We start from the raw sequence: 12,326 nt of genomic DNA, 5'->3' as shown, positions 1-12,326 counted from the left end.
ATAAATTATCTTTAATTTTTTATTTTTTACATTTGAGGCTTACAACATGTAAGGAACTTATTTTAGAGTAAATCGTAAGATCACCGAATGAAAGATGGCGTAATGAAACTATCTGCAGAATAGCCCGATGATTGTGACCGACTCTCAATGCTAAACGCACAGAATCTCTGCTAAGCCAAAACAAGCACAGTCTTAGAACACCGATTCCAGTTAGAATGGGGCACTGCCTAAGAGGAAGGCGCGCTTCTGCAGAAGCTGTCTAGATGAGGAAGAAGAAGCGACCATATCGCACTTTCTGTGCCATTGTCCTGATCTATCCAATCGTAGGTTTACTATTTTAGGTAGACAATTTTTTGATGCATTGGAAGATCTCAGTTCTACAGTAATCAGGGTTTCGTAAAATTTTTGAAAAGCACACATTGGTTTTAGAAAAGATAAGGACAAACTCCGCAAGCGGCATAACAATGGGCTATGAGCCTGAGTGTATACCACAGGACAACCGCTTCAACGTAATCTAACCTACCACATTTAGTAAATAAAATATATTTACTTTTTTGCTAAAAATAGGTAGTAATAATAGAAGATGTAATTTTGTGTATAAAAATTATACAAAATGCTGAATTACGTTTCCTAGTACTAAAACTTAACTACTTTTAATGATTTTTTTTTCATATACATTCCGTTGCAGAATTATAAACTCACCACAATTTTTTCTTATAAGAATATAGTTCATACTACAAGAGAAGCTACGTAAAGTTTCAAACTTCGTAAAGAATTTAATCACTTTTTTCAAAATCTCATTAAATTGTGCAACTTTTTAACTTGAATTTTTTTAATTTTTCAGAGTATGCCATTTTATAGACCATTAAATTTTAGTATAACAAAGCGCAAGCCTGAAGTGCCTACAACACACCGCTGATTTTTGACAATTTTTTTTTCGCAACCGCAGCTAGTTTTTGTATTGAAAAAGTCCTATGAAAGAAGCCATATATACCCCGCGAGGAAATGACAGCACATCAGAATTTTGACCAGTCTTGATTATGCATCTTCGTTTTTTTAGTTTTATTTTTTGTATAAAGGTGTCATTGTCCAGTAAAATCCATATAAATCCAATTTTAAAATTTTATATTGTATAAAAATTAAAAAAAAAATCCACAAGCTTTTCTTTTATTTAGAATTTCTAGAAATAGTTTTGGCATAAATTTTTGCAGATTTTTAAATTCTAATAAAGTGCCAGTTTGAAGTTGCTGTAAAATCCCGTTTACTTTTTATAATTTTCTTTTTTCAAAGTGTTGTGCATTTTCTCTATATATCGAGTTTTTTTTTAGCTGCCTGAGAACTATCGATATCATAGTTAACGGTTTGATAGCTGAGTATGTCAAACTATGTTGCCATTTCTGTTCAGTAAGGTTTGGCAAGTAATCGACAGAACAAAGATTCCATATTGTGGAAATTTACTTTGAAAAAATAATTCTGTTCGCGAAGTTCATAGAGCACTGGTGGCTGGCCGGTGCTTATTTTTTTCGGAATGAATGGCGAACACTGTCAAGCCAAGCTTACTGAATTTGTGTTTCCCAAAAATTAATCAGCTAAACATTGACGACATTTGGTTTCAACAAGATAGCTCATCTTGCCATACAGCGAGTTTAACAATCGATTTATTGCAATATTCAGGCCACCATTGCCCACAAAATTAGAGCCATGAAATTATCTACAAAAATATAGTAAAAAAATGCAATCAAAAAAAAAATCTCTGTTTAGTTTTATCATTAGATCTAAAGTCATTAAAAAATTACCTGATAAATGCATTAAATTACCCATGGAATTCTTTGCAATCTTCAAGCTTGCACTTTGTTATTCTAAAATTGTATAAGCTAAGACTCCAGTCAGGCGGTACTTGTGGCCCTATCGTCCTGTGAGCTCAAATCCTCACTGGCACTTGAGTGTATCAATAAACTTAATCTACAAGGGGCGCACAATTGCATTCGGCTCATTTGGGTTCCAGGACACAGGGGTACAAATGGGAACGAAATAGCGGACACATTGGGGAGATAGGTTGCGGCTTCACCTTGACTAGCACCAGAGCCCTTCTTTTTTTTGGGACAACACACCATCAAAGAGAAGCTTAGGAGTGAAGAGCTAGGGCCAAGGGAGGTTTGCTGGCACCAAACTATGGGGCTGCGGCAGTCAAAATCCCTAATGGGAGGGTAGAACTAAAAGAGGTTTAAGCAACTCATAACCCTCCCCAAGCATAATCTGAGACTGCTCGCGGGCATTCTCACTGGCCACTGCAGACTGCGAAGTCATTTGCACATGATCCCAATTCCAGGAGACTCCAATGCACCTTCTCCTGGAATGCAGCGCTATAGCACGGAAAAGGTTGAAACATCTTGGCCAACTGCAATCAGAAGAAAGGCACATACGCCCAATTTCACCCAGCTCTATCCTGAACTTAATAAGGGAACTGGGCTTGGCTGAGGTACTGTTCTGATTAGAGGGCAAAAAACAACATGAGGTCGAAGTGCAAACCTCATAAAGAATCTAATCTAATCTAAACAATTTTCTGGAAAGAAGTTTGAAACTTGTATTTTAATGATTTTTATTACTTAAAAAAAATATCGAACATTAAACTGGTGAAAATATTGATGTGCTTTCATTTGTCGCGGACTATATGCAAGAGCACAGTGCATTCGATTAAGGCAGCGAGTCCACATTTTAGTGTGAAATTTCTCTCAGTGCCATGACAATCGGCTAGATATGGATTTCACCAGATTAAAGGTGACACAACTAGACATTCAATATAACAAAGTATCTCAACGGGTTGTAGTCGAATGTCTGGACTAATGTATGCACGAATGTATCCGGCGCGATGCGTAAGAAATCTTTAGCAGTTGCCGTGCAGTAAAATGATAAACACCAAAGCGCTCTCAACTTACATGAGTACAAGTATATTTTTGAGTAACTGCTTTGCAGCTGGCAACGCATTGGATAGGCATACCACAAATCTTTATGATACCGAAGACACATAGCGACAGCAGTTAGGCAGGTAAGGGAAGCCTACAAGGCTACTCCGATGAAGTCTTGCAGTTATCATCATGAAATGGATGCCGCGCAAAAAGATTTAGCGGGCTGTCGGTTGTTGGGTGTTGGTTGGTTATATTACACAATAGACCTGAGCGTTGCTGCACATTGTTGCGGTGAATGGTGTTGAAAGGTTGGCAACGCGTGCGCGTTGGAACTTGATATGCCAGCGCAAGGCGTATATGAATCGCACTGGCAATGGCGCTTTGTGTGTGGATATGAAGGCATAGTGAGTGACGCCCATATATTTATGTACTTACATATGTATGTGTGTATGCATGAATGTAGTTTATAGTTTATTGCCTTTCAATGCATTGCTATGCATGTGCTAGTAAATAACTCTCAACGCGTGTAATTGCATTCTTCCACTCATTGCTAATTCATACTGATTGTAATATCCTATCATATTCAAGTTTGCAATATCCGATCACATTAAGTTAATCAAAACAATCGTGGCATAATTTCACGCCTATCCACAGCACCTCTACTGCACTTTTGTACTTTTCAGCCACGCGCTTCTCGATTTCAACCTCAACAAATTCTAGAAAATGTAAACTTTTTTTTTGTATCGCTCACCTGATCTGGCCTTAGACCGGGCGGCACCCAAGTATATTCTTCCAGCGCGCAGCCACTGTCATCGTCTGAATGGGAATGCCGCTGCATGTCGAGCTGCTGGTGACCGACAAGCGCGAAAGGCGGGTGTGCAGACGAAGGATGATGTAGCAGCGAAGGCGGTGAGGGAGATGAAATTGCTGGCGACAGTTGGTGGGGCACATGCTGTTGTTGATGCTGCTGCTGCTGGTGCATTCCGTGCGGTTGATGTTGGTGTTTCAGCGATGAGGTCGAGTACTTGGACGATGAAGAGTGCGCCGAATGCGCTGGCGAATACTGTTGTGGTGCGTGATGCGCCAGCATGCCGACTGAAGGTGAGCCATGCGGCGGCGCTGGCGGCGGTAGCTGATGATGTGGTGGCAAATATTGTTGATGCAATTGATGGTGATGTGATGGTGGTAATGGCGGTTGTTGTTGTTGGTGCTGTTGTTGTGATATCGGTGGCGGCGGGTGATGGAATTGACGTTGCAGTGGTAGCGGTGACGTTGGCAAACCTGTTGCGTTGGGGCTGTATAAAGCGCTAGCAGACGAGCTGCTGGGTAAGCCGCTGGTTGCACCTGGCCCGCCAATACCTAAACTGCCACTACCACCAACCGACACTGCTGCTGCGGCTGCTGCGCTGGGCGAAAAATGACGCGGTAGTGTTGGTATTTTTTGCAAATACGAAACTTGTGTCAACGGCGTGCGGCTGATGGGCCTGCAAACAGGAAGAAAGAAAATAAGAAAACAATTATTAAAAGAATTTTAAAAATAGTTGAATTAAAAAATGGTTAAAAGAAAAAAATAATTGAACTTGTGACGGCATCAGTTGCTGCTGCAGCAGTGATTATTGGTGCGTCGTGGTAATCAATCTCTTTCGAATTTTATTTTATACTAACTGTGCCTCTACCAGCCTTGTCTACATTTGTATGTGTGTGTGTCCTACTTTAGAGGAATTACAACCATTCCCGGTTGCCGCAATATGCAGCCAGCTGTGTGGCATGCGGCATAGCAAATTGAAAGTTAATTAAATTGTAAGTGGTTGAGCTCGCTCAAACCCGAGAGGTAAAGTTGAAAGTTTCAACAGCAATTAGGGCGCGCAACTACAGCCTACTTGGCCCGTTATTTGAGGAATTGCTGATAGACGAAATTGGCATTCATTGAGTGAGTGAATTGAGTGAAAATAGTTGCAATTGATTACATTTTTAAGCCATCAATATGCTTCTGGGAGCTTGAAAAAAAAAAAAATAATAATAAAAATCTAAGGAAGAATGTATTTTGAATTCAGTGCTACACCTCCTACAGTTAATTAGGTATGCATTCTGTGCAGCTGTTTGAGTTCTAACGTAATTTGTATACCGATGTACAAACAATAGCAAAAAAGTAGTTGAATATTTTTTATTTAGCAAAAAACAAAAATTGCGAAACAAGTTTTTTACTCAAAAACAACTCATTTTAGCTACTGGGCATTCAGCTCAATGGAAGTTTGAGGTGCCGTGTTAATTTGGAAAAAGTTAAAAAAAATATTAAATTTCGAAAAAATTTCGCACTGTTTTTTATTTGCAAAATAACAAAATTTGGAGTCGCTCGTGCAAGTAATGACGATGATTTTGAACCCAGAATCATTAAAATCGGTTCATTTTTGACTAAGTTATGAGCATTTAAAAAAAAAAAAATGTCTTATATAATGAAAGAAATCGATTTTAAGCCGAAAAACAAAAGTGCCGATAAATCTTGAAAACAAATATTTTCGGGTGAACAAAAAAATACGTGTCTCATTATTTTGACCAGAGAGCAACATATTTGAGTTACATCGAAATCGAAGAACATGTCCCGAATAGCCCGGTTGAACTGAAATGGAAAGCATCCGGAGCTCTCCATGGTTTTGAAATTTCAACATACTTCAGAAACCTCATAAGGATAAAATGTTCAAATACAATACGAAGGAAGGTGTGAATGAATGTAAAGTCTTTGGAAGAGTGCTACAAGAAAATGTCCTGGTCCCTGAATGTGCATAAATAAAATAAAATAAATAAATAATTAGCTACTGTGTAGGCTGCTGCACACACTTCTGTACAGTGAACCTATCAGGTCCGTGGCACTGAATAAAACCTCATACCCACACGAAAAGGAATCCTTGTATTGGCTTTAAGCTATACAATTTTTTTATTTTTTATTTATTTATTTAAAATAGTAACAGTTATTAATAACTATTCCACTTACGAAATAAGCACTGGCTGCCAGGGCCTTCGGCTTAGCTATAAAATTATATTCGCGTTACGAAATTAGTCAGAGGAAGCAGCGCGTGTAGCATCAGGGAGGGAAAAATTGGGACATTTTGGCGAGAGAAATGGCTAAATTTTCAAAAAGTATGGTGGTTGTCAAGCAACGAAGTAGAATTGTTGCCAGAGATGGCAGAGTCGGTGGAGCAATTCACCTAGACTTATCACATATCTCCTTTTGTACGAAGTACCATCGACGTGGGGAAGTGGATTTCCGCCTTATCCAAATATTTACAGGGCATGAATGTTTTAAAGTTCACTTACATAAATTCGGACATGACATTATTGAAGGCGCAAAACATTGTTTTTTCGCAGTTTGAACCCGAAATGGATGATTTGAGCACTAAGGGGGGAAAGGCACTAATGCCTTGTGCAACCTTGCCTAGAACAAAAAGCACACCAAAGGTTCATGCGCTCTTCAGCTAAAATTTACAGTTTTTCAGAATATTTTTACTATTTTTATGCCTGTCATAAATAATAAAATCTCGGCAACATATTTACAAAATTGAATTTTTTCCTAAATTTTTCAAAGGGTACTAAATCTTCGCAATGATATACTTGTATGTATATACACAAATACTTGTAACAGAATTGCAACAATGTTTTTATAACAACAATTTTGTAGTCATTTTTGTCGATTTGCATTTTAACAGCCAGTTGGTAACACTGTTACAGTGTAAGTCGGTTAACAGACGAAAAAATTGGCGATAACTATGAAGCGCTCCCAAAAGAGTGTGGAACAATATAAATTTCTATAAGCGTCAGTGACAAAAGCTAGCAAAAGGAAAATAAAGCAGAATGCGATGCAAAATTAAAACAACAGAAAAAACATGAATTTCGAAAAAACACTCGCAATAAAAAATGTAATAAATATCAAAAAAACTTTGGCTTTGCTTCCTGCATTTTTATGAATTTTTTGTTGTCTTTGCAATACGCTTTGTTGCGTACTTTTGACAGCTGTCAATGCATGTTGGCGGATATTTTGGTGGGTTCATGACGCGTGTTCGCCGTTCGTCGACGCTGCATACATCCAACGGCTCGTAAATGCGATATTTTTGCTTTGTTATCTACGGCTTGCAAATGCGCCACGGCAACATCCAGCCAAACGACAAAATTCACGTGAGTGCAAATTGCATATATTTATTTATACACACATAAATTTATGGTATTTTTGTTTTTACATTTTTTTTTTTTTTTGGAGTAAACTATTTTCGTTGGTGCCAGTATTTTGTTCATTGCTATTGTTGTCATGTATATGATACGTTTACCACAGGGGGTAGAGATGTTTTGCTACAGCTGAAAGGCGAGCGGACAGCTGTGAGTGTGCAAACAATTCGAAATGATGTGAAAAAAATGCTCGTGCATACCCAGCAGGGAAATCTAAACTGGCGTTCTGGGGCAGAGGGAACTAAAACCGTTTTATTATTATTTTTTCTTTTATTTTTGTATGCCTGGGTTTATTTACTGAATTGCTTATAACTAAAGTTAATCCCAACAGTAAATTTAAAATAAAATCTCTCACCCCTTAGTTTATCTTCTGTTTATTCTGTTTGTCGTGGGTGAGGGCCCGTTTTTTGTTTACATAGCTTCAAAGCCGGGCGGCCGCCGTAGCCGAATGGGTTGGTGCGTGATTACCATTCGGAAATCACAGAGAGGTCGTTGGTTCGAATCTCGGTGAAAGCAAAATCAATAAGAACATTTTTTTAATAGCGGTCGCCCCTCGGCAGGCAATGGCAAACCTCCGAGTGTATTTCTGCCATGAAAAAGCTCCTCATAAAAATATCTGTCGTTCGGACTCGGCTTGAAACTGTAGGTCCCTCCATTTGTGGAACAACATCAAGACGCACACCAGAAATAGGAGGAGGAGCTCGGCCAAACACCTAACAGAAGTGTACGCGCCAATTATTTCTTTTTTTTTTAGCTTCAAAGCCGGGTTATCAATTTTTTCAGATATTTTCTCTGCTATTTTTATTTTCGAATTTCACCATCGGTATTGGGAATTAAAAAAAATTATTTAAAATTAAACTTGCATTATTCGCGTATCTACAAGTAAAATGATTGGTTATATTTTTTTTAATCTATACATTCGTATATTTTGGATTAGGAACAAGTTGAGAGACAGTAAACATATGTTTTATCTTAATAAAACTAAAAAAAGACAGACAACATTTAGCCATTCAATTCATTCATTTTTTAACAACTGCCAAATTTGACTGAATGCCATGGCAATATTTTAAGTGAAGGCATCGCCAAGTTTTATTATGATTATTTGAAAAATGTCGTCAAGTAAGCTAATACGTTGTGCCCGCTTTCTTAATTGTTTGACTTATACGATGAATAGGAAAGAAGGACTCCGAGATTCTGCGTGAATCCTTTTTTCCGAATATGAAAATCCACAGTCTGGAAAACTAAAAGTATCAAATATGCTACCAATGTAAGTTTAAAAAGAAAAAAAATCCCAATTGCTACAGCCCAGTAGATACAAAATGGACGAGCTCTGCGAGAATAAACAGGTCAGAATTTAATGGGTACCAAGGCACAAGGGAATAGAGGGAAATGAGAGAGTTAACGAGCTTGCTAAGACAGACACCGGCCTGCCTAAGATGAGTAGGTCCAACGTATATCCCTCTCTCTCAGTTTTGAAGATGCAAATAGACGAGGAACTAACTCTGGAGCACAGTCTATATGGGAAGCCTCGACCTCTCACAGGATTGCTAAATAATGCTAAGAATTTGCAACACGAAAACAACAAACTTTATTTTATCACTTCCAAGGAAGGAAAGTAAAACATTGGTTGGAGTACTGGGGACAGATACCTGTAAAATTTCGGAAAAAAAACATTTTTTTTTTTTTTCATAAAATGAAATTTTGCACACATCTTTTTTATGATAATACTTTCTATGTGAATTTACCAGTTTTCGAAAATTTCGAAGCAAAAATGGTAGGAAAATTCGCCCCAAAATTATTTTTTTTTTAAGCATTTCATTCCGCGATTTTTTTTCATTTGTTGTTAATTCATATAGAAATTACGACATTAATAAATAAAAAAAATGTTGGTTTTTTGTATTCAGGTCACTGACACCGATGCTACAATGCCCGCCGATTTAGAAGCCCCGCTGCGACCTTCCTCGAAGAATTGAATGTACATCCGTTATTTTAAATGATTAAAATGAAAAAAAATAATTTATATTATTTTAATGTATAAACAAACTGTATGCCGATTTAAAAAAATATATTGACTTGTTCATTTTAAATAATTTTAATAAAAATCAGGGAAAATATGGCCGTTTACAGGTATCTGTCCCCTTAAAACTCAACAAGACATGTGTCACGAACTATGTTTACCACGAATCCAACAACACTGGTAATACTACGGTATCATATTTCATTACACTCACCATATTTCATTATATGAATTGCCAACTTCATTCAATTTGCTGTCCCGATTGGTATTTTCATTGAAATTGACCTTTAAAATCATCAAAAATTTAGTGTGGAGACGTTAAGTTACGAAGCTTGTGATATTATTTGAGCGGTTTGAAAAAGGGAATATAGTATTTTGAATAATAATTTTAGTTATTCTCAAGAAATAGATCTTCGAACAACATTTCGGGCAGATGAGTGACGTTCAAAAGCTGTGTGGACATATGTGCTGAACTGATCCAAGCACAAGCCAATTAAAATTGTGTATTGGGCTGTGGGAGTGCCTGGTCAGTAGTAGAATACCATATCTGACTCGAAGGAACAAAGCATGTAAAATACTTGCATTCAAATATTTTTAAGGATTTTCTTATTATATTTTTTCTGATTGATTTATGTGCGTACGTATGGACGATGAGTGCAGAGTAAAATTAATGGGAATGTAAAATAACAGTGATGTCCATCGAAACCTAAGATGCAAAGGTACCAAAAATCGATATATTATAACAATTATTCTGCGATTACACTATATTCAAACTAAATAGAATACCTCATTCATACAAAACGATAAGACTAAATACTAATTCTAGCTTCACAGTATGACTCTAACAATTTAAGTTTCCAACGTACCGATAGCCATGTCAGCTAGCGTTTCTCTATAGTACGTTTAAATTTTAATTATAATAAAGCTAAAGAATAAAAATAAAGAACAGGTATTTATTTTAAGGTTACGTTTAACTGATTGGCTTGCAGTCACCCATAGATTGATTTGCTCCATCGTGGTGCCAGATGAAGTTCATTAATTATATGTTTTGAAATAATTCACCCCTATGGCGCCTGTTTCTATTTATTCAAATTCAAGGAGAAATTTTCAACCTACTGCTGAGATATCTTCTAATCTATCAAACTGAGGTGTCCGCGGGATATCCGCAAATGAGATGCTCCACAGTTTCCCTAGACCCCTGCTCCCTACATTTCCTGCTTTCCTCGCTGTCCGATATACCTATCTTATAAGCATACGCTGCTAGTGGGCTTTGTCCTGTCAGCACGTGTATCATTTCTCTACAATCTCTTCGTGTTAGTGATACTATAAATCGAATACTATGTTTACAAATGATCTTCGCATTTCTGTATTCTTTTTGACTTTGGTATTTCCTTGACAAAATCCGAGGATAGAGAGACCCCGTTTTTCGCTACATCGTCTACTATCTCGTTTTCTTCCGGCTTTATGACCGGAACCCAATAGAAATTTAGCTTATAATTCGCTATCAACCATTCTACTGTCTCTCTGCTCTGAAGAACGATCTTGGACGTTATACTAAACGATCCAAACTTCAGCCTAGAAGCATATACGACTTCCTTAGATCTAGTTCTGGACAGTCCTAATACAGCAGCGCCTACTCTACTAGTCATTTTAGAACCGTCCGTATACAAGTTACATATATATTTGTCATAGTTATATCATTGGATAGATAATGAAATTATTCTTGCAGGATAAGAGCAAGAGCTTCCATGTTAAACTTCCTTTGGTTAAAAAATCTAAGCACCTAATTTGAAATACGCTTTTAAACACAAATTGGCGCATTTTGAGAAAAATCAAAAATTACTTTGAGAAGAGGCAAAGGCACAATTGAAAAAGATGCCTACCATATAATCAAAAAATACTCATTTTTGTATTCGTACCTTAGAAAATTAATAAAAGGAGGATCACACTTCGGCCTTAAGGGCACCCGATGGTCTAGAAATTTCAAAAAATCGGTTGTTTGTTTCTTCGATATTCCGAAAGTATCTTAAGGATATACTGTGCAATTTTCATGCGGAAATTCTCAATTTTGTAGTTTCTACAGCTCATTAACTAGGTAGAGAGCGGTTCGCGCGCTCTTGAACCTCAAACTTAAAACTCATTTATCTCGAAACGACTTCTTTCGGCCTGGTGTTTCCAAAAAAAAAACAAAAACTATTTAATTCAACCGAATCGAATTTTAATATGTTGTTCATAACATCAATGGCTATCGCCTGTGCTAGAATCATATAATTATTCCAATTATTTCGTTTTTTTTTTTTTATTAAAAAACTGAAAAAAAAAAAATTATTTGATGATTTTTTTATTCTAGTACGGGACATACCTCCAGTCACACTGATTAATAATTTATTTGATTTTTGTGTTTCAGCTAAATCGAAGAGCCAAAATGGACAACAACTTCCAGGCCTAATTTTGCGGGACGGTCACCTTCAGCGCCATTTTTAAAATTATTAAAATTAAAAAAAAATTTTTTTTTTCATTTTTGTATGTAAAAAAAGTTAAATAAAAAGCCTACAAAACTTTAATATAGTTTTTCATTTTTATTTTTGTAAAAAAACATTCCTGAAAATACCCTAAATTTTCGAGTTCTAGATCACCAGGACCCCTTAAGATATATTGTGCCCAAGCTTTAGCATCTTACGTGAGTGACAGTTTTGAGATTCAATGAAATTAATTTTATTTATTTGTTAGTGACCTTTACATTTTATACTCGGCTGTATTTGTTTCTAACTTTATTTTTGATCGACATCTCTATGTATTTCTATCAAGTCAGCACACATGTTTTGGATTTGAAGCAAAGGGTATTTAAAGGAAAATTTTGGTTTTTGTTTTATTATTTTCTGAATTTTTTTCACATTTTATATTCTCGTGCAAAAGTGCTTTTATTCCCCTCTGAAAAATTCAAACAAAAATTCTGTTTCAACGCTATTTGACAGTTTGATGTGTCAATATCCCAGGAGGCGTTTTGTTGACGTTGTCATTGCATTTGCGTTGTTATTGTTGTAGTTTCATTGGTTTTAGTGGCTTGTCGGCTGTTTTGTGTTCTGCGGTTGCCTGTCAATTAATTGAAAATTTTTTCAACCAGTTGTTTGGAGTTGATAACATGGAATTTGCTCTTCAATAATTTTTATTTTGTCTTTTGCATTCGT

The 12,326-nt window shown here is 36.6% G+C and overlaps 1 protein-coding gene across 2 annotated transcripts in view; it reads right to left on the bottom strand.

Annotated features, from left to right (window-relative positions):
• The window catches only part of LOC128865727 (protein prickle), a 191,857-nt gene that overhangs the window by 45,299 nt on the left and 134,232 nt on the right, over positions 1-12,326 (bottom strand). For both annotated transcript variants that reach the window (XM_054106020.1, XM_054106021.1), the window contains exon 3: positions 3,658-4,390. In XM_054106020.1, the coding sequence (XP_053961995.1) occupies positions 3,658-4,390 (733 nt within the window). The remainder of the gene's footprint in view (positions 1-3,657; positions 4,391-12,326) is intronic.

The sequence above is a fragment of the Anastrepha ludens genome, chromosome 6, assembly GCF_028408465.1.
Source record: "Anastrepha ludens isolate Willacy chromosome 6, idAnaLude1.1, whole genome shotgun sequence".
Lineage (NCBI taxonomy): Eukaryota > Metazoa > Arthropoda > Insecta > Diptera > Tephritidae > Anastrepha > Anastrepha ludens.
Note: the sequence above shows the minus strand (reverse complement) of the source record. Positions and strands in the feature narration are given on the sequence as shown.